The sequence below is a fragment of the Eretmochelys imbricata genome, chromosome 12 (genome assembly GCF_965152235.1).
Source record: "Eretmochelys imbricata isolate rEreImb1 chromosome 12, rEreImb1.hap1, whole genome shotgun sequence".
NCBI lineage: Eukaryota > Metazoa > Chordata > Testudines > Cheloniidae > Eretmochelys > Eretmochelys imbricata.
Genome location: NC_135583.1, coordinates 21,832,578 through 21,856,907, shown reverse-complemented (window position 1 = coordinate 21,856,907; position 24,330 = coordinate 21,832,578). Strand labels below are relative to the sequence as shown.

Sequence of the window (24,330 nt, the reverse complement as noted above, 5' to 3'; positions counted from 1 at the left end):
AACCTTCCCCATGGAAACATACTTCCACTTTGGTAGATCATGCCAAGCAGTGATACGCAGAAATGAAAAACACAATACTTAAGAATAATTTCACTGGGATCGTGCTTACAATACACAAGGTGAGATTTTTATAATATACTGTTACAATACAGATGTTAAACAGATAAGGGAAATATTCAATTCCCAAATTACAATAGATGAAGGGGTTATAGTCCTTATAAAAGTTTCAACAAGAAACATTGTCTTAAAGCTGAGAGCAGCTTTCTGATGTTAGGTAGAAAGATTCTTGTCAAAACATTCACCATCTGCGTATGAAGGCTGCTGATCAGCTGGGCTAACAAAAAATCGTTACAAATTGCCTTTTTTTGAGACAACAGTATTTAACTCTTTCAGACATTCTGTTTCCCGTGGAACAGCTTGGCTGGTGTTGCCATGTTTTGTGGTACAAGGCCTCATGGTGGTTCTTTTCCATGGTTCCTAAAGAATATGTGAACCATTTAATCATAGGATTCTATTATGCATATTGGATAATAAAGGAGATTGTGTTTGTGAACATTTCCATCGAGGTGCAGAGAAACTGTTTCTGTTCAATATATCAGGATCCACATTTTCATTAAACGTCTGTTGAACCTGAAAGAAGGCTTGGAAATCTTTGGAGGAAAAAAATGGTTTGTTTTCCCTGGCTCCTGGATACAGTGACCTCTTGATATGACAGCACCCCTGGAGCAAGGCAGAGTAGAATTCATATACTGAAGCAAACAGATCCTGCCTTTGCATTTTTACATACTATACTTCCCAGATAAGATAGTGGGTTACATCAGGAAAGGTTGTGAGAAACCCAAAAACATATATTAGTCATTTTGATGAACTTCTTGAATTTGAACCCAAATTTGATCTACTATAAATGCAGTTTTTCCTAATTACATGTAGCTGTTCATTTTTCTCTTAAATGGTACTAGTCACATGATTTGTCATGGTAATATTTGCATTCCGCCCATTAAACTGAAAAGTCAATTCCTAGATGTAACTTTCAACAACTGATTAACTCTGAATTTTCTCATTGCTAGTCTTCTGTTCTTAACACCGCTAGGTAATTTTGTAAATTAGCTCTACTGGACTCACACGCACAAGGATTGGAGAATCAGCTCAGCTCAGCTCCAGTATGACATTATTAGCAGAGTGTGAGTGGTTTCATCTAATTCTGTTAAAATTTCCCATTGTTGTTTCCTTCTCAGTTTTCCTGTGCAAGGCTCCCCTCTCCCCCTACTTTCTGCACTTTAGAAGTATTTAGTCTGCTTTGGTGCATCCATTTATTGATACGAGTTAATTATTGTTACTCTTTTCAATGAGTGTCAGTCAAGAACTTCAGATCCTTTAATGTAGTTGCTTCCAAGTATGAAAATCAAACATATACAGGAAGAATAATGATGCATCCGGTAGAATATGAGGGCTCTTGCACTTGCAAATTTCTTTAAAATGTAGGCAATTTTCTTTACATGCACCATTACAATAAACCTCACAATTTTCTAAAGCCAAGTATATGATCTATACAAACAAATGTGTTTTTAACATGAAACATGACTATATACATTACAGTATATGATACACACTTTAAACACTTTAAAATCAATGCTTGATAGACCCCAAGGCTTTTTCTGTAGTACATAATTAGTATTATATAAAACAATTATTACTACATGCTAAAACAGATTTCCACAGTCTTTCAATTAGTCACAATATATAATATATCTATATCTATATACTGTTTATAGATTTGTTCTGATTAATAAGTGGACTGAGCACACACACCCAGCATAGTACACTCCAGTAACTGCCTAACAACAGTGAATTTACTGACATTATTTTTTAATATCTGACAAAGCTGCAGAAAGTAATGTTTTAAGTGTTCCTAATAAACATATGCAAGTAGGAAAACTTTTTTCAGAGGTAGAGGTTTTATTGCGTAAAACACTGGATAAAACTGTACTGCTTCAAAGACAATTTTTATTCTAACAGCAGAAAGAAAACAGTCATTGCTGAAAAAACAACTTTTAATACTTCTATACCAGAATAAAGTTCTGTCAACTGATGTATTATAATAATAAATAATGACCAAGAATAAACTTTAAATACAAAGTTTTCTAATTGTTACAAGCATAGCAACAAAATCCTCTACTCTATTATTCTCAGATTTCCTCCAAGATAGAAATTTTTCTTTGTGTAGGAATGTAGACAGTATTATGACCAGTATCACAGACTACAGAAGTTACAGAGAAAAAACTTGACATGTTTAGATATGAGAAGCATGATGATATTCAGAAACTGACAATGCATCACTGCTGCTGTCACTTGTTTGTATTACAAGTTACAAATGTTCTGGAAAAAAGGTCTATGTCAGAGGGGAAAATAGGGACAGTAGCACCGGACCAAATGGAATCAACACACACATCACAAAGAACGGGAGATGTTTCCAGTGTCACAAACAGAATTATTGCCTGTCGTATCTGAAAATGCTCAGAAGACACAAAAGAATACTGAAAGAGCTCAAAAAGTGCAAGAAATGGAATGTGGGCTTTTTTGTTTTTTGTTTTTTTTTTTGTTTTGTTTTGATGTTTTTTTTTTTTTTGCTAAGATATTGAAGGCGGCGCAAACACACAAAAGCAAGCGACTGACACAGTCACCAAACACAGTAGTGCAGTTAAAATCCTAAAGCTTACTACAGTCAGAAAGTTTTCAATAACATTTCAATCCTTTATCTAGGATCATAGAAACAGTTGCATTAAGTTTATCAACTCGATTTAAGTAAGGCAGTGAGAACTATTCTAGAAAAACAAGAAAAGCAGCTTGCTCTGTGCCAGATGGGTCCAAGTTACACAGTGACCTCATTTAAACTGAAACTTCAGTTGGATGACATCCTTTCCGACAGCATATGCAAACCGTATTCCTTATTAGCCTGAGATTTTTTTTTTCCAGTCTCAGGGTAGCGCTAAGAATTTTATTTACATTGATTGCAGTTTAGTATTTTTTGTAAACTGCTTTAGGCAGAGCTGAAGTTTTAAGGCCCTGGGGTTTTACTCTGTGCTCCCAGCCTGCAAAGAAATATTGACTTTTTTTTTTTTTTAAAGTCTGGATGATTTTGTTTTAGAAGAAGTTAATACTTCTCTACTATCATAATAACCAGATAAACAGCACCGATTTTGCTTCTATCAAAGGAAGTACATTAAAAGGCTAATTTTTTATGCCATTCAAGCAGATTTAAGAATAAACCATTACCTATTATTCTTACTTTTTGTTTTTATTGTGTGTTTCATTGTAGTCTCTCAAAAGCTTCCTATATGGCAAAGAACTTAATAAATTTGGAGGATCCAATCAGTAGAAAAGCTAAAATCTTCAAAAATATAGAACACATTTGTTTTACAAAAACAAAGAAATATTAGCAAAAACACTTTTCTTCATTAGAGACAAAGAGCAGGATGTTTGGATTCATATTTTAGGTCAAGCTACTTTATAAGAGCTTTCTCCAGAAGAAACTCCTGCACTATGTCTGTAACACTTATAAAACCTAACAAATGAAAACTAACCATGACTGGGGAATCCTTCATTCAAGTAAAAAAAGAAAGAAAAGAAAAGAAAGAAAAAGAAATCAACCCGCTAGTTAATAATATTCTGTTTCTCACCAGCACCTTCTACAGATAAGGTTGACTAGTTTCACTAAACAATGTTTTTTATATATTGTACTTCTACTTTTACAGCAACCTATTTCTTCATCAACAAGAAAGAAAAGAATAAAAGAATTTCCCTCAATACTGAAAGTTGATCTAAAAAAAAAATGGAATTACACAACCAATCTGCAATCACACATTGGTCTTCAGATTCTTTCTAACCATTGATTCATTTGGCTGTATATTAAAAAAAAAACAAAAATGTAATATCACAATCCTTTCCAATATAGGTCAGTACTGACCCCAGCTTACGGGCCGTCTAAGATTTCTCCTATAGTGCAGTTGCAACACCACTTGAATTGATTTTCTCTGCAATGACAGCTCCAGTCAGACTGGCACCATGGCAGTCTACCAACACATCTCATTACTATGCTAGGCAAATGACAGCAGCTGGTGTCATATTATAAAGGTGTTTTCAACAATGAAAACACAGCCCCTCAATCTTCAAGGCAACACTAAATCATTTAGACGGTATCATTTTTCTGTTAAGAGCATTATTTTTGGACAAAGACCACTTTGAAGTTTGAAATCGCTCTGCTTTTTAAATAACTAATGACCTCCCAACATTTTAAAATCACTTTATTATCCCACCTACATTGTTTGGAAGTACTTGTTGCCAGGTAACAGTTTAGCAGCCATTTTCAAGGGCTGGGAATTATTTTTTTCTTTTTGTAATATATACGTATATATATATATTTAAATGTTTTAAACATCCTGTACACCACTGGGAATTTGTACACAATTCTTTTTCTTGGAATGCAGTTATCAAACTCTTACCCAAATGCAACCTAAGAACTGTGTAAAATAATATTGCAATATACAGATTGATTTGTTCAGCTGCATTACTCTTGGGCCTTGCTGCCCTCCTCTGTTAGCTCTGCTGAGCTCCCAGGTTTGACAGCTGCAGGTTCCTCTAAATTCCCAGAAGCCTCAGAGTCAACTCTGGAGCGCTTGAACCTGCGATCTGGATACTGGCTGTTGTCAAAAGGCATGCGATGGACACAAAGAACATGGGTCTTCAGATTTCCCTTCTGAGAGGCACTGTATGGGCAGTATCTGCACTGGAAAGGCCTGTGACCTGCGTGACAGACAAAAGTCTGGTTAGTTTTTCTCATATTTACATTTTCACTGCAAGCCAGTTCTTTGCAAAGTGTAACAAAGAAATACTGCTATAAGGAAGTGCTGCATGCATTGAGCAACAATAAGAAATTCATAGTTCTTTTGTTGAGTTCTATTCATACAAACTGTATTTTTAAAAATTCTTTTTCTGGGACATTAAAGAAAACTAAGCCATCCCCTCTCACTTAGTTAACATAATTGTTAAGCATTCGCTCTGTGATCCAGTCTGAACACTTGCAAATAAAGTTAACCATATAATAGATTCTTTTATATTTGTTGATTATCTAGAGCAATGCACGATGACAATGTGCAGACCACACTCTAATAAACATATTTTGTCTTTGAGTGGGTTTCTGAGGATAACATTGTATGTTTCATGTTATGTACATGGAGTTGTTATGTTGTTTTGTGTTTTTCTGGATGGATAGCAATAATGGATTGAGATAAGCAAGGCCTCAAGCCTACAAATACTTACACATATGTGTAACTTTACTGCAGTGGGACTACTCGTGAGTAATGTTATGCAGGTGCATGAGTGTTTGCTGGATGGAGGCTCAAAACTATAGCTAACTTAAAAATAAAATATCCAGTCTAGATTAGAAAAGGAATGTTACTGCACAGAACCTGATGTATGCTTGTGTATGAAATAGTGACTAAAAAAAAAAGGCATGAATGAAACACAGCTCTTTTTTAGTCAGTCTTGCAATGTGCTTTATATTATTTTTCATATTATTGTGACTTTGAATCTTGGTGCTGTATCTGGTATTGGAGGTTATGTTTCAGCAATCACATTTCAACCTATGCTGGGAAGTTGTTGATGTGTTTTACTGGAACTTTATGAGCTTTGTCTCTCAAATTAACTTAAACCAGGACCATCTGAGGTCAAATGCGCTTAGCTTGCTTTAATTTGCTCAAATAAATGAATAAATAAATGTGCCAGACCATCTACATAAATCCAGGACAAGTGAAAAACAATATCCAATATCCACATTAGAAGAGCACTTTTCCCCCTCTCCTGTTTCTAGACGACATACTACATAGGACGCAGAAGGAGGAGGAGGAAAGTACTGTAGGTGTGAAAGCATTGCAGTGCACACTGTGTGGGAAGAGGCCAAGAGTGCCTAACTCGATAAATGTCACAGGCAGGTGAGCTGTGGCCAATCATCATTCAGGTGTTATCAGGTTAGTTTTACATAGGTAAATGGAAGATGGGTAGCCTGGTCAGATGTTATTCCCATTAGAGAAAGAGGTCTGAAGTGACACCGGGGTTACACTGGTGATGTTCTGGATGGTGGGTTGTCAGGAAAACTCACTCCCTGTGAGAGATGTCATCAGTTGAACTAGAGTGCTTGGACCCCTAAAACAACCCACTATTTTTAATGGAAAAAGTGGGAATTAGCACCTGAAGACTGAGTCCACACAGAAGATTCTAGCTGCTCCTCAGGAGGAGGGAAGTGTTGTGCCCAGAACACAGCCCCGTGGGCATGTTTCCTCAAGCGAGGGTACGACATTTGTGCATGGAGGAGATGCCTGCCCATCATCAATGAACTGATGTCAGTTGTGTTAGGACAGGGTCCTGCTCCAGAATACAAAATATTTACACTGGCCTAAATGGATCCATAGGACACAGTAAATTGGTTTCTACCTAAGTCTCAGACTTGAAGCACTGAAGGTTCTTCTGCTCCTCAGACAGGGCAGGTGAAGGGAAATTTTCCAGACAAGGTACTCAGGGAAAAGAGATGAAACCCAGAAATTATTAGTCTTAACAAGGGCAAATCTCCAAGGAAAATTTAATCTTGGGAAAAGTAATAGGGAACATAGTGAACACAATTAGGAATGGTAGTTATAGAAATAGGAATGGTCAGGAATTTCACAGAGGAATTTCAGCAGGAGGACTAGAAACAGTGGTCAAGGAAGAGATTACAAGACCTATTCAATGCATTTCAGGATCAGTCCCTTAAATCCAAAGGCGTATACGTTCATAACTGCACTCACAACATGTTTGAAAGTATCAGTTATATTCTTCCACAATCCACTTTTGTGCACAGAAAATGGGTAAAAAACTGAATGGGTATAAAGAAGGAGATTTCACTGAAAATATGATTTGCATAGTTTTGGAAATTCTAAGCTAGATTGCAAAACTCAGAAGAAAGGTCCAATAAAATCATTCCATTTCACAATTATCCCTTCAATTCATAGAAGGAAACATCGCACCTTGGAAAGGGACCTCAGTAATAATGTATGAGTTTGGTCTATTTTATCCTGGCTAGGATGTTTGTAGTTTTGATTTTAAAAATGTCTTTATTTGTTCATCTGGTGGTTTATGCTGAGGATCACAGTACATGTATTTTAAACTGAAGGCAGAATCTATACTGAAAATCCTGGAACCGTCATTTGCTGATAATAAGTAATATGTTGATTGATTGATATATATATATATATATATATATATATAACACACACACAGTGCTTTTCATCTCAGGATCTCAAAGCATATAGAGACGTAGGTAAGTATTATTACTCTCTGCTAAAGATGAGGAAACTAATTTACAGAGAGATTAAGTGACTTGCCCAAGGTCACATGGGAAGTCCTTTGCAGTCAAGAATCAAATGCATATTTCCTGACACCGAGTTCCTTGATATCACCATAAGATTACACTATGTGCCTGTTGTCAGATTCCTTTATGGAAATGATGTCATCCTATCTGATTAAAAGGACCACTGGAATTTATATACTGACAAAATGTTTGTCACAAAATGCATGTAAAACAAATTCTTCCTATAGTGAATAAATTAGCCATTACTGCATTTTAGTGAATTTATATTTTAGGATATATAGTAGCTGTAAATACAAGTGAAAACATCAGTATAACGAAGTCTTTATATATTATTAAAGCTAATTTGCTATAAACAGTCTAGTCTCTGCAAAGGTTTCATATAAGAACACTTAAAATTGCGTGGACTAATACTGTCATAATGGGGGCCCCATCCAAAACCCATTAAAGTCAACGAGAGTCTTTAAATTGTCTTCAGTGGGCTTTGGGTCAGACCAATGTATAACAGTGTTACCGGTTTCTTTACCTGCTGTTTAGAGAAGCTTACCTTTCTTTCCCCTAACATACTTTTATTCATCCATCCCTTACATTTTAACTGATTTAAAGCATTGCAAACAGATACCAAATTATATTTCTGCAAGCTTCAGTTTGTATATTACAAACATACACAAAAAAAGTATGTTAAATGAACATTATTAAGGTTGCAAAGTCAAGCAGTCAAAAAGTTGGGAAATGCCAGAATTAGTGTTGCCTTTGCAACCTTCATTCAGGCCCCTTGCATGTCTGCATTACAATACAGTCTTTAACAACATGATCACATACTATTTTTTCCACAGGAACTCTGCCTCAGTCAGTGCACTGAAGGGATGGTGCTCACTTAATAAGCAGCTATTCAATATTTTGTTTTATCTTCACTGCTCAATGTCCAGCCCTAGGCCTCTTTCGTGGCACACTTTTCAAACCCTGCTCTGAAGACTGAATTATTAATTTTCTTCATGGTGCTCATCACTACAGTATCTGAGTGTATCACAAATATGAATGAATCAACACCCCTGTGAGGTGAGGGAGTGGTCATATTCTCATTTTACAGATGGGGAATTGAGGCACAAAGAGATTAAGGTCAAAAATATCAACTAATTTTGGGTGCCCAATTTGAGACACCTAGGACCTGACTTTTCAGGGTGCTTAGCTTTATATAGCGTTTCACATGTTCAAAGAACAGCTTCCTTTGACTTCAGAGTGTGTAGCACTTCTGCAGACCAGACCCCAATGTCTCTCATCAGGCACCCAATTAGCAACAACTTGTTGAGAAAACTGCTTTAAGTGACTTGCCTAGAATGGCACAGGAGTTCTGTGGCACAGGCAGGGATAGAAACTAGTTCCTCCAAGGCAACAATCAACTGCCTTAACCATGAGATCTCCTCCTGCAATCCCCAGCCTCATTCACTATATACCTTCCAACTTCTGCAACAAATGAGGCCGGAGTCCTATAGACAACAGCCTCCTATTCATCCCTGATTCATCCCCAAAGCAGCTCCAGCCTGTGCACTGAATGAGGCAGGGGTCCTGTGGAAAAAATTGTATGTGATCATGTAATTAAAGACTGTATCATAATGCATATGCACACGATTGTAAAAGCAACCTTAATTCTGGCATTTCATAACTTTTTAGTGTTTGACTTTGCAACCCTAATAAATCCCTTTATTTTAAAAAGCAAAATAAATTAAAAAAACCCAGAAATTCTATCATGTAGCATCGTGAAGCAACACCATTAGAGTTGGACACTTTAGATCCACCACACAGACCTCTGCCACTTAAGCTAACAGAATAACTGACAGCAGTAGTAGGTTGACACCCTCTGTGTGGACCAGCATTTAGAGAGGGATGGACACCTTGACAGCAGGTTTCTTAGATATTTTTTGACCTCAGAGGAATGGTGAGACTCAGGAATCTTACGTTCCAGTTCAGGCTCTGAAATGGAGTGTGATATAATGGGATTCTTCTGCTCATTCCCTTTCTTCATGACCCTTTCTGCTCTGCCCCTCCAACTTGTCCCTTGTCCTAGTGCTCTCTTCCCTACTTCTCGTTCCTCATCCCAGCTCTATTTCTTCATCTAGCCAGTCCCAGTCTCCACACAGCAGGCTTCTCATCCCATTCTTCTTAGCCAGCAAATCCTAGTCTCACCCTTCCTGACTCACCATCCCTGTCCCAGTTTCCCCTATCCTAGTCCCAGGCTCAGTTCTTCCTGATTCTGAGTCCTTATCAATCTATCTCCACTCCCCTTTCACCTCTTTACTTCTCATCCCACTGGTTCTCAATCCCAGTCTCCTTGCCCAATGAGTGCTAGTCTCCCCCTCTGGCTCCTCATCCAACTTTCGTCCCCTCACACTGGCTCAGTCCCCCACCGCATTTCATTCCCTGGCCCCAGTATCCTTGCCCAACCAGTTGCAGTCCACCTTTTTCAGATCCTAATCTCAACTTCCTTGCCTAACTAGTCACAATCCCCTCTGGATCCCAGTCCCAGTCTCCTTGCCCAGATAGTCCCAGTCTCCCTCCAATTCAATTCCCAGTTGCTTCCACCAGCTTCCAGTCCTGGTTTCTGCCCCTTCTGTCCCACAGGCTCCTTGTTCCAGTCTACTTCCCCCTCTAACCCTACCACGGGTCTGACTTTGGTTCCATTCTGGGTGGGAGCATGCCCAGTGTGGCCAGAATCTTTTGTAGAACTTAACAGCTGAAAACTAAGAAGTCTCTGCTGAGCATGTGCAAATCATGATTTTTAAAAGGCGTAGAACATTGTCAAATTAGGGCAGATTTACACAGGATGGCAAAAGGCATGCCCCTGATACAAAGGCCACCCACTGCCAAATTTCAAATCCCAGCTCCAAAGCAAGGCGGGTCCCAGAGCTTTTCAAAAAAAAAGGTCACCACTTTTTTTTTTTAACCCTGGCAAAACAATTTATTTTCCTTAGCCTTGCTCTCAGAAATGGCTGAACTGGTTTGGTTGAAATTTTCCAAAATATTCCACCTGAAGCAGACACCTAGAATGGAGGAATTCAGCCCAAATGGTTAAAGGCTTGGCATGGTATAAGCAACTGCAAACAGGGTCTTATAATAGGAAGTATAGGCAGCATTAATAACAAACAACACACTAGCCCTGCCTACAAAATGTGATGTCATTTATCAGTTCTTTGGGGGTATTATCATAAGTACTGATGATTAAAAATAGTAATACCAATTCATACACTGATCCATTAAAGTAATATTTAAACAAAGAATTCACAAAGCATGGAGAAAAACAGCCCTTAATATTTGTAAAAAAACCTCATTCCATCCAGTATTACAAAAGGTTCAAAACTGTGCAATTGTACATGAGGAACATAATTTATTAATTCAACAAATTTAACAAATAAGACCATATAAAATACACCTAAATGGATTCTGTTCAATGTTGTCTTTTTTTCTATTGCTTACTTTTTGAGGCCATCAAAATTTCACATCACTGCCATATGAAAAGTAAGTACACAATAAGTTAATTTGTATTGTCACAATACAGTACAACTGTGGTAAAGAGCACATTCATTTTTAATCCAGTATGAATAATATATAAATATGTATACAGAGTGAGGGTCAAAGGAAAGCAAGAGGAACATTGTTTACAGCAGAAGAAGTACAAAAAACAGAGATTATTCTTACTTGCAAAGATAACAATATCTGCAATTTGCTTGTAACTAAGGGACACAGGAAAATGCCCATTTCTCTTGGATAACCCATCCATTAATTACAGCTCAAAACTTGTTGTGGGCAGCAGGTTCTTAAAATAACCCTTCCTAGATAAGTTGGCAATAAATTTATAATGTTTTATCTAGTGGTGGTTGGTGGGTTCTTTCTTTGCAAGTTATAGGTCATATATATTCTACCTTCTATATATCTTCCCATAAAATTATTTGAAAGCCCTTTAAGAAAAAGAACCCTGCCTGATGGTTCAGAAGATAATATGTAATGCATTGTGTTGCAGTGTGGGAGAATCGGGTTAGAGGCAGGTCAGCATGGAGAGCAAATTATGGAGTATCCTTCTGAGATATGAAGGGAGGAGTGGGGGGACACTTTATTGCTTACATCTCAAACAACCTGGCGGTAGAGTAGCACACTACATTGTTTGCACTTCAGTGACTGAAGACCTTTCAACATTGTGAACTGAGAGCAGAGATTGTAAAGCGATGGAGCTACAAAAGAAAAACAGGAAGGATCGACTATAATAGGAGTAATGGTGTCTGGAAGCAGTTGTGGAAGATGCAGAGTGCCCTGAGAGGTGATGAGTACCCTCAGAACCCACTGAGGCCAATGGGAGTTGACAGCACTCAGAACCTTGTAGGTCCAAGCCTAGAAGTGGAGAAAGCACTAAGGCCAAGATGCTCAAAGGTATTTAGGTGTCTAACTCCCATTGAAATTGATTTCAATGAGAGTTAGGCATCTAAATACCTTGAGGATTTGGGCATAGGACTCAGACTTGAGCTGTCCCAGTTTGTGTCTCTGCCCTGGGAAGAATACAGAGCTTGGACAGGATGAACATTCTGGTCTTGAAAAAGAACTAGCAAATATAAAGAAAAAAATCCAACCCTTTAGATTCTTCTGCCTTTTAAACAAATATGTTGCTTTGTTAATTTAGGTTTTGAGAAAAAAAAAGTTTGTTTCGTTTTGTTTCAAATGTATGATCTGATATGTTGCTTTGTGACATGTCATGTCAGCCTACATCAGTCACATCGTGTTAGGTTTCATAACATGGCATGACTGATGCAGCCCAACATGGTGCCTCAATGGAATGGAATTTGAAAATGCAGGTTCTGAGAAAGGCACAGATCTCAAAGTAGGTTTTTATGACCATATAGGGGCAACAATGTCTACAGCTGGAACTGAGGGTTTGTTAGTGGGTTGTTAGGAATTCAAATGTTTGCCAAACCCATTTTCCATTGGTATAGCTTTAAAAATCAACCTGTGCCAAGGTCGCACATAAAAACCTCAATGTCAGTATAGCGTCATCAGGTTACTGACTGTACTCTGTACACCGCTGATCGTTGCTAATTTACCAACTTCAATATGGATCTATTATTTAAGATTCACACAAACAGGAGAGTGAGAGAAAAGAGATGAATGCTGAAGTATTTTTCATAGAAAAAAAATAATTTACATGGTGAAGCTGCATTTATTCTCCACTCCTAAAAATATTTGATTGGCATCCAAATTTTAGAAAATTTTCCACAAAGAAAGGTCTTATTTTGTGGTATTACAGGCACATATGTAAGGGTTTGTATTAAAATGTTAACATGGGCATTGGATTAGTCACATGGATAAGCCCAGGAATTTATTCCAAATTGTTAAAAGAGTACTAACAGCACCAGAATCATGGCTTTCTCCCAAAGCAACAACAAATCAGTAATTTGAAAGAAAAATGCCAATAATACATCATACACACAAGCCGTCTGTTGTTCCCACTACACTACTTTTTATTATATTGCATATGTATACATATATACACACACGGAGAGAGAGACAACTGCATACACACCATTTTACTTAGAAACATAGAGAAAAGGATGAAGAGCAATAAAATGATGAATGGAAAACAAATGCTGTGCAATGTACTATAAATTATAATTAAATCCTGAGAAAAATGATTACTAGATATGACATTTGTTCTCTTAAAATGCAAAAATGACAATGCTCATATGACAGAATGCTCTGAATGTTTCTCGTTAGGTGGTCGATGGTTCTGAAACATTGTAAGATTATTACCATGTGATATGGTAAGTTAATTTCAAGTTTCTTCCTTACTGTAAGTACATGCTTTTTGTTGCAACTTGACAATAAGTCCTGTCACCTCTTACAGATGACCACCTTATTAGGTCACTTTAAGTTTTTTGAGTCAGGACAATGGAAGACATGGAATGCTCTTTTTGTATTTGTAAAGTCTACTTTAATTTTCCTCCTGGAGAAGAAGAAGGATGATCCAGTTATTAGGATACTAAGACTTCAGAGACCTGTGTTCAATTCCCTGCTCTGCCACAGATTTCTGAGTGACCTTGGCCAAGTTGCTTACTTTCTCTGTGCCTCAGTTCCGTATTTGTGAAATGGGGATAACAGCACTGCCCTACCTCACAATAGTGTTGTGAGGCTATCTATTAAAAAGTGTGGGACACTCAGAAACTCTGCTAATGGAGTACCCATGGCTGGATCTCAAAAGGGAATTGTTGAAATGGACAGGACCATAATTTGCTCTTGTTTGATGTTAATATAGTTGGATTTCCAACTGGAAATGTGCTCTACATTGCTAGGAGCAAATAAAGGAACCTACTGATTCCCATTTAGGTACAGTTAGAATTTCAAGTGAGAGGTAGCAAGCACTAGTAGAGGCATATAGAGAAATGTTTTTAATGTTCAGAAGCATATTTGACCAGATGCCAAGAAAACACACCAAGGAAATAAACAACCTTAGAACATGCTTCTGACCACCCCAATATAGGTTCTTCTTGCCACCAACTTAAAAATCATTTCTACCAAGAACAGCTGCTTTTAAAACTTTGTTTCCCATGAAAATCCATATCAGAGATAGAATTGTGATTTAAATGAACCCATGGGCATTTGCCATCAGAAGGAACAATTCCAAGATGGTGGCCATACGCTTTCTGCCTGACAGGACAACCTTTCTGAATGATTCCCTGGCAATCCCTGTGACCATCAGCTTGGAGATAATTGTGTAATGCATCTTCATGGCTCTCACAGTTTGGTGTCTCAGGAGAACTAAATGCCAGCTACCATTTTAAGGTGACAGCAATGTGGTATGCAAACAAAAATTTGAAAAGGGAAAAATATTGTCATTTAAAAATTGGCTACTACTCTTGTGCATTCCATTTTTTTTACCCACAAATATTCATAAAGATTTTTACTATTCAGAGCAAACATCCTAAATACGGTCTGTATTACCCAATAGACCAAAATGGCTCTAAAGCAGCCATTCCAATTGTGTGCATAATAATATGGATGGAAAAAAGCTGAATACATGTATTTGTCCAATAGACAATAATGGCTCTGACTGAGCCATTCTACTTTATTGGTCTCACACTATGCATTTATAAAACTCCCCGAATACCAGATAGATTAGAATTGCTCCAGTCAGATTGATACTTGCAATAAAAGTTTTCCAAAATTTCTGAATATACATTTAACCACACACAGGCCCTGGAACAACTCAAGAAATGTTGTTATTTACCCAGATCTTTTGGGTAAATAACAACATTCCATGAAATGATTTTTCATTTATTAAATTACAACAAAGAAATTAAATTTAAAAACCCTAAATGTAATGTTGAACAGACAAGCTTTTTAAATTAAAAGAACTGTCTGATATTCTAAACAATTGACAGAATACAAGCGTAGACAAAGAAGTACAAACAAATGAATTCTTAGAAATGATTGGAAAAGTTTTCACCTGTCATTACTGGACCTCAGGATTCTGTGCTTTACCTGCACACTTGATGACATCTCATACACTACTCAAGCTGAATTTCCTGTGTTACTATAGGGCTTGATTCTGCAAACACTCCTAAGAACAGCCAGCGAGACTACCAGTGGTGGGAGGCACACTAAGGACATGATTCAGACAGTGTTTAACCATGTGCTTAAGTCTCACTGATGTGCTTAAGCACTCCCCTGAGGAAAGATGCTTTCCAGGTTTGGAGCCTAAGCCTGGTAGTATAGATCTGCATGCATACAGAGTGCAGAATAGCCTTAGTGTCAGGTTAGCAACTACTGAAGGATCTCCCCTGCATAGGGAAATGTTTCATATGACCCCAAGATTTGGGGAAGGGCACAAAGAGCACCTTTCTGTCACTTCCTCACTTGTGCTGGAGCTAAGAAAATGGCCCAATGGGCCTACTCACTTTAGTACTCAAGTGCATAAAAATGTATAGCCTCAAGCTCTTAAAGATGGTAAAGATGTCATTGGTTGTAGCAGGGGAAACAAGCAAAGTAAGAAAACAAAATTCATTACTCGTTTTTAAATGTATTTGTAACGTGAAAATCTACACGATGGACCAAATTATACTCTCAAGTACCTACTTGGATCCCTCAAAATCCAAATGAAGGTGCAGTCTATTCATGATTTGGAATCGTAAACAGAGTTTAGTACTTCTGAATAAGCATTTCAGTTCACTATTTAATAATATTAAAGGTATAATATAAGCCTAAAGAAGCCAGGAAAGTGCTAATGTTAATGCTGAATTCCTTTAATTGCAACATTAAAAGAAATAAGCTATGTTACAAAAATGGAATTTAAAGCAACAATTCAATGTGTATCTTAGCTCAATGATTCTCAGGCAGGGGTCTGGGGCCCCTGGAGGGCTGCGAGCAGGTTTCAGGGGGGCCGCCAAACAGGGCCAGTGTTAGACTTGCTGGGGCCCCGGGTAAAAAGCTGAAGCCTCACAGCGTGGGGGTTCATTTAAAATACATTTAAAAACGAGTAAGCCCAAGGCTCCCAGGCCTGCCACCTGAGAAACTTAGCTGAGCAACTTAGCTTTGTGGGGAACCCTGTGGCATGGGGTCCCAGTCAGTTGCCCTTCTGGCTACCCCCAGGGGTGAAAGTAAGGCGGTATGGGCTGGTACGATGTACCGGTTAAAAGTGGCTGCTGGTACCGGCCTGTACAACTGACTTTAAAGTGCTGCCGTGGCAAAGGACCCTGCTTAAAGTGCTGCCGTTAATGTGGTTGCCCGTTTCTCCCCCGCCCCGGGACTGCTGATGGGGGGGGAGGCAAAAGGAGCAGCTGCCTCAGCACCCACAATTTAAAAGGGCCTAGGGCTCCGGCCGCCAATGCTGCTTCCGCAGCAGCGGCCGGAGCCCCGGACCCTTTAAATCGCCGCTGGAGCCCTAGGCGGTGCGGCCCAGGCAGTGCAGATGGGCTGGCTGGGGGGTGCTGACCCCAGCCCTGCTCCTTCCGCCCACGGCCCCGCCCCTTCAGGGGTGTGGGGGAAGCCGGCCCCTGCGCCAGTAAGAGTTCAATTTTAATTTCAACTGTGGCTACCCCCTAATTCTGGCTCTGGCTTTTATATTCAGAAAAACAGTTGTTGTGACACTGGTGGGCCATGGAGACCAAAAGAAGAAAATCGAAGTAAAAAACTCCGTATGTAAAACAGCCAAAAGTAAATCATAACAATGTAAGAACGGCCATACTAGGTCAGACCAATGGTCCATCTAGCCCAGTATCCAGATGCTTCAGAGGGAATGAACAGAACAGGGCAATTATTGAGTGATCCCTCCACTTTGGTCCAGTCCCAGCATCTGGAAGTCAGAGGCTTAATAAATGGGGTTGCATCCCTGACCATCTTGGTTTATAGCCACTGATGGACCTATCCTCCATAAACTTATCTAATTCTTTTTTGAACGCAGTTTAGAATTTTGGCCTTCACAACATCCCCTGGCAATGTAGAAGTACTTCCTTTTGATTGTTATAAACCTGCTGTCTATTAATTTCAAATCAGTATCAGACAGAAGCTAACCTTCATGTGGATGTAAAATCACTCTTAATAAACAGAAACAATTAGCAAATTCTATCATTTTCTTTCATATTTATGCTTTCAAATCATTAATCAAATCAGTCATCAAATCATGAGAAGAAACATCTCTAATTTTACCATTTTACCTTCATTAACATGTTATCTATTGATGATGGTGATAAAAATATAAATATTTATTATATGAAAATGGATGCACTAAGATAGAGGAGTTTGTATACTGTGTTGAGTAATCTAAATCCCAGAAATAGCTAGATTAAATTGCCCATGGTTAAATGCAGACTGTATTTCATATTTGTTGAAAAGATCACCTGATTATAAAAAATATTTTTTTCACAGAGTAAGTTTTTTTAAAACAGGAATGTCTGATTTAGGAATAGAAACAGATACAAAACCATCTCTTGTGGAAGCAACACCACACATTCTCCCTAAATAATTACTCGGGACTTCATAAAACAAAGGCTTAAGTATTTTAAATTGCCTGCCAAATTCTCTATATATCTGGTGTAATGCAACATTGTTGTGCACAATAGCATACCATTTTGTTTTTGACACAACAGTGTGAGTTAAGAGCAAAATGCCCGAGAGCACCCCAAATGAAGTTAGTGGGAATTATGTCATTCGCTGAGCCTGGAATGTCAGCCATAATTCTGATTGTCCAATGCTTTGGTAGATTTAATTAAATTTAAATAGATTTTCAAATTTATTCATTTTGGTTTATATACACAAATAGATCAAAGAGTTCTTATTAAGGGTACTAGGTGGTAAGCTATCCTGGACAATATTTAGAAAGGTAACTATTGTGAAAATTTATAATTCACACAGTGGCCAGGCAAAAAATATAAACTTTCATTCCTCCCCCATGTCACCACTCTCACAATAATTTTCTCTTTCACCAAAGGCCGGAAGGAATAGATGGGCAATTCACTGTCCCTAAAGATCTGTAGGTTCTGGCTAATTCAGAAAAAGGGTGGGAGTGAATTCCAAAGTCAAGGATAGATTATACATTGCTAACACATCCCCTTTCCTTCTATCACTCTGGTTTGAGTGTCTGGGCAAATTGCAGCTAAGGAAGTATGGCCAAGGAGAGATGTGGTCTCAGAGGTAGATACCATTTTGTTCTTTAATATAAATAACTGATCAATACAGAGTTTTTCTAAATACTGTACCTTGCGTGATACAAGCTTACATAGTACACTCCTACCCCTTCTGTGTGTAAAGACATGAATCAACTCATTTTTAACCCAATCTATTCTTTTACTTGTTCTACCACTTCTTTTACATTTCATCTACTAATCATATCACTGGTATTAAGTTCTGAGGAAACACACTTCTCAGCTATTAAACTCTTAACCAAACTATCTCAAGTTCTCCTGCTAGGTCTTTCATGAGAATTTTCAACCTCCTGCTCCCTCAAGTGCTTTCAGTAGCCCAATACACTTTTAATCTTTCAAGGGATATTTAGCTTTGAGCATGAAGCACTACGTTCAGTTAAGTGAGGGTTTCCAGGATAAACCCTGCACTTTGGGGATATGGGACTGTAGAAACAGAGATTACAGAATTACAGAAGTTACTACTGGAAAAGGCCTAATCAGTGATCTTGTTTTCCTGCCAGTATATTCTTATATCCTATGTTCGGTCTAGTTTTAATATCTGAAGCAATGAAGATATTCCCCCTGGGAAATTATTCCAGTATAACATGTTAAATATCACTGTTACATTTCCCCTAATATTCAGCTCTTCTTCTTAGTTCAGTTTCACCCATTACTGCTAATTGAACACCCCTCTGCTTTAGACCACCCTAACAATTATCTCCCTTTTATTTACACCTCTTAAACAATTGAGCAAAGTCAGTTCATATCCCCTGAGCATCTGGTGCTGTAACACATGAGCATATGAGTAACTTTTTTCCTGTAAGTAGTCCTACAGACCTCAGTAAACCTGATCATTCACATACATAAGTCTTTGAGTCCTAAATCTTGTATCATTATTTCATCAACATGTCCTTGCAATTACAAATGGGTAGAACAACCCAAAACTAACATGGGTAACCATTGATTCAAAGGACTTAATTACTCATAAATATAGTAGTGCTTTTTCTATCACTGTGGCCCCTGTCTTGAATTTGTTTATTTTATTTGGTGGAGTGGCAGTAAAACAAAAATCTCATTCCCAATTTTCTGGGAAATCTCAAACACAACTTTCAAAGGACCAGATCCTCACTCATTTTAATCAACAAAGTTATGCAAATTTCACATCAGGTGAGGATCTGGGTCTGTGTGTCTAAGCAGGTAAAGATTAGGAATTTCTCCTGTGGGCAAATCAACAAATCACTTAAGTATGAATTTAAACAATGGGATTAGTCACATGCTTAAAGGTAAGCACGTTCTGGAGTACTTGCTGAAAGGAGGCCGTAAAATGTACTAAGTGTTTTCTACATCCAAGATGTCACTTAAGATAAACATGTTCTTCTTTAATTTAGTTGTTGCTTAGTTATGTAAGTTAGGTAATGTAAATGTAACTTTGTCACATTACAACTTTTGTTTAACTGATGATTCTCTATCTACAGCGACATGTTAGAAAAGAGTCTCAGGAAAAACAAAACACCTTAAGTAAATAAATATCCAGCACACTAAAAGCTAATATTTCAGATTATCTGGGGATAACTCACTACCCGCTTATCATTCTACTAAAAACATTACTACTATCTATTTATGGGGTTAGGTGTGTGTACTTTGCAAAACATCTTGCTATCAACAATGCAATGGCATTCCATTCCATCATTGTTGTTGCACTGAATTAATATGAGTACCTTTGTGAGTGATTACACAATATAACTTATATCTCACTAGGTGTATCATGTATATCTACATTTAGCGGATATATATGCATCTATCTTTAATATATATTTTACACACACACACAGAATATACATTTTTTATCATATCCAGTTGAACAAATCAGTAGCTTGAACAGTAAAAATTAAAAGATTGAAAAGGATAAATTGAGCATGAACTTTTCAGGATCTTTCTCTTTGGAAAGTACTACTGATGATGTCACAGAAAAAGTGTCTTTTTATTAAGTCACAAAGGAAATGCTCTCTTTCCCCCTGCCCACTTCCCCCTTCTCTCTCCCCCCGGTTCTCTTTTCTATAAAGGATCTCTAAAATGAAAGGTGTCAGACTTTGCTTTTTCTTCTTGGCATGATCCAGAATGTATGGCTGAGGAATGACAGATGTCTGCAACCAGCTGCAGTGAAGCATGCTAAAGTTTCAGTCTAATCCACTTATTTCACTGCAGTCACGTAAACCAAAACAAATGGGCAGTGCTTTACATTATAAAAACACAGCAGCATTACTTTGTTGCATAATGTAGCTGATACGCCATCTTTTTATCATTTTTCCTACTGCAGAAAAGAATTCACCTCTTTATTAAAAACATTCCCTGAAAGTTCTCCCATTCTACTCCCCCTTCGTTTTTTTTCTTTTAAGTTCACACAGCATTCCAGCTATGCTCCATGTGTTACTCAATTTTCTATTATAAAAATATTTTTTAGTGAAGACTGAGTAATTGTAAAAAAGCAAATCATTCAAAAGATACAGAGCCTGATTCTGGTCTCACGCTGATTTTTTTTTTTAACAAAGGTGCAACTTTAGCTGATTTATGCTGATGTGAGTGAGATCAGAATTAGGCCATTATCTCCAGTTCAAACACAGGCTGCATAATACATGTATGCTCACACATTTACCCTTTATAGATAAAAATACATAAGATGTGCATATATGTTTTCTTACGTCTCAAACTGGAAACATCAGTTTATGCACAAATACTAATTTTAATCACCTCATTCAAAAAAACCTGGCTTGTTATTAAGAGGAGAATTCTTTGCCTTTACAGTTAATTAAATATTTGAAATAAAATCCCCTTTTCTATTTTGTTATACCGAAGGGAGTATAAAGTAAGTGAACATGGCATTGCTTCCTGGAAAGGGAGACCCTGCCTCACTTTAACATGTAGTGCAACAACCTTTTGAACCTTCCCTCCTTTAATCCTTGTAAGGAAAGAGAAAGGAGAAGGAATCATGTGGTTCTCTCCCTGCCAGCAGTTTCAACAGCTGTGAAGCACTCTTTCAGCACAATTCATAAAAAAAGATGTGTTGGATTTAGCCCGTGGCAGAATGGCATACAATTTCTGGCCCTTCAGGCTAAAACAATAAATGCAAAGAGGAAAATTTCGAGATATCCCCCCTTAAACTTCCCACAACAACCTCAGCAAAACCACATGACTTGTCTTGTACAATCTCCCTGGTGTTTTCAGTGCTACTTTGGCAGGAAATCAGAATTACTGTTATATAAATTCCATCTGATGCCAGAGCTACCATCTGTGAGTAAAACTGCTTCACCTACGTCTGCCGGCAAAGCCACTCTCCCAGAGACAAGGGAGAAGGAAAAAAATTTGATTAATTTGCAGAATGCTTGTGATTTGCTCATATATTATTATAACTGCTCATCAGCACATGACAAATTCCCAGCACTCTGCACAGGAACCCGTTCAGTTTCAGCAGTTTTTTGCGTCGGCACCTGACAGACTGCAGAGCCACTAATGACTTTCAGATGCTTACAAACAGTAATTCTATCTTCAGAATAAAAAGAAAAATCCGTAGGAAGAAAAGAGTAGAGTTAGTCTATTTCACTTCCTTCCTGTATATCAACATGATTTAACTCTTAAGGGCAGCAGTGGCTCCAAGATCACAACAAGGCTGCTACTTGCCTATAAAAGACAAAGGCTGCCAATCTCAGGAGGAAAGGTGAAAGCAAAAGCCAGTTTCTTAAGGCTTTCATTGTACCAGTACCAAAGACAGTGAAACACAAAGCAGGTATTCAAGGAAAAGACACACCTACTCTGCATTATTAAAATAAAATAACTGTTCTGTAGGTGCTTCCTAATTTTATGTATTTGTGCTATCTTAATACTTCTGATAACCTTTTGCATTTTCAGGGAACACATCTGCTCCTTAACTGCAGTTGAAATTTTTTTCCCTTTAAAACTATGATTATGCTTTCTGAAGCACTGTCTGTTTGCTTGATTGCCTGTTTTAGATTAGAGACTTTAGCAAGGAAACAAAGACTTCAGAATGCACATCAGTCCCACATATGAGAAACCACAGAAGGAATAAGCAATAAAATGTGATGCACCATCTGTCCACAAACAATAACCTGCATGTTCTGAAGGCTTACAAATTATTTAGCACACAACCTCACCGAATTATAGGACCCTTAAATAGAGCAATAGACCGGGAATGAGAACCTCTTTGACGTTCTTTTGTATTTTTTTTTTAAAAAACTCAGTCTCAATTGATTGCTAACAGTTGAGGTATTTCTCAGTGACTATTGGAGCAAGTTGATTTTTATTAACTAGGTCTCGGTAGAATATTTGGCCACAGATTTGAGCAGTGTGGTATATATTGCCTCTCTGGTCCTAGCCTACTGCAAATGGCTTGTTAATCAAAAGACAGTCTCAAAGAATGGCCATTTGGGAAATTTGGTCCTGAGGGTCAAATTCTGCTCTCAGATATTCCTCTGCAACGCCAATTGGCCTCAGCGGGAGTATGCATGAAACTGAAGGCAGAATCTGCCTTTGGAAAGTTATTTGAAGGTTTTTGACTGTGCTCTGATAGAATAAATCCCTAATGACAGTTTGATTTAAAATGGTAAATTGATCTCCCAATTAAAAATAAATATTAAATTTCTCTTACCTGTCATAACCAACCATAATGATTCTGTATGCAAAATGCATCATCATGCCAATGCCCTTTTGATAATGTAATCTCATGAAAGAGTACCTCAGAGCTACAACGTTCCCAGACAAAACTCAATATCCTTTGGTAATTTGGGTATGTACTATAGTCTCGACCCTTAAGGCTCGAGGCTCAAGACACAAATTTCAGATTCAGATGGCTAAAGTTTGGGAGTGTTTGGGACATGGAGTTTTGGTTCACCCAGCTACAACCATAAAGCTCATTTGATAAATTCAAATCAGATTTGCATTATGAACACACCCAGGATGTCTGGATGTATGGTTTGGTCCATAGTTTATAAACTCTAAAAGCTTCAGCAAACACTGTAGAATTTATTTTCTTCCCGATGCAAACACACAACTAGTCCCATACGCCCAATTGGTGATGTCTGTATCAGCAGGCAAAGCTCTCCACTTTATTTTAGCAAAGAGGGAGAGTTTTCCTACCAACTAGATGGAAATTTCCCTCAAAATTTTTCATGCTTTGGTTTTTCCAAATTTTGTATTTTTCTGCAGATTCCCTTAATATAATGTTATTTAGGTTTGCTCTGAATTTTTAATGTGCCCACTCTTTTGCCACCTATGTCAAAATCCATTTAAAATAGATGTTGGAAAACAAAAATAAAATATTTTCTTTGGCCATGTTTTCTTCAAAGAGTTGGAGTTGGAGGGGGCAGTCCAGTATAATTAATTTTTGATTTGCCAGTGGACTCCATTATCATGAATGAGTGTTATGGAGACACGCTGAGAAGAAAATATACCTTTTAGTCCTTATCTGCATTCCACAAAGAGTGTCACAGTGGAGCCACTACTGTTAGAGAATATTTCAGCATTAAGGCCGCGATCCAGCAAGGTAGTTCAGTACGTGTGTAACCTTAAGCATATGAGTAATCTCACCGACTTCAATGGGACTACATATGTGCTTAAAGTTACACATTTGCTTAAGTTCCTTGCTGAATCAAGTCTAACCTTTGTTTACAAAGATTCACCACAGAGCCATAACATTTTGCACAGAACCTTGCCACATGAAGCCTAGCACCATATCTTTTCTTTACATACTACTGTTGTTGGTTTTTTTGGGTTTTTTTGTTTTTTCCCATTTGGAATTGCTAGCTCATGAAAGGTGACAGATTGATGGGCCTGAAGACTGAGATCTTCTCTTTTTTTCCACAGAACAGATACTGCACAGGAAATGGCAAGAGAAGCTTCCCTATGCTGCTCTGGTAATGTCTCCTTACCCTAACTTAAAAGAAGCCCCTCTAGCAGTGCAGGGATGGAAGGCGTAGTTTAATCTCTATGTTCACTCAGGCGTGGTTCTTGCAGCTGATGCTGCCAACAAAGATGCTAGTTAATGTTAATTATGATAGTGGTTTTTTAAAATGTCAACGCTTGTCCCCTGGGACTGGGACAGAAACCACTAAACTCATTTCACACAGGCCAATGAACTACCATCAAATGGCAACAACTTTTTGTTGCTACCTATTTTGTATATATCTTCTAAAACAATTACAATGGAACTGGAAAACAGCCCTTGAATCTAGATGAGAGATGCTATCTTTTGTTCTCTTGTACAATAGT

At 37.9% G+C, this 24,330-nt stretch overlaps 1 protein-coding gene across 1 annotated transcript in view; it reads right to left on the bottom strand.

The window, feature by feature from the left end:
• Positions 1-4,564: 4,564 nt before the first annotated feature.
• ZNF536 (zinc finger protein 536) overlaps positions 4,565-24,330 on the bottom strand; it is a 397,745-nt gene continuing 377,979 nt past the window's right edge. Inside the window, exon 7 of the mRNA XM_077831317.1 lies at positions 4,565-4,800. Within this exon, the coding sequence (XP_077687443.1) occupies positions 4,565-4,800 (236 nt within the window). The remainder of the gene's footprint in view (positions 4,801-24,330) is intronic.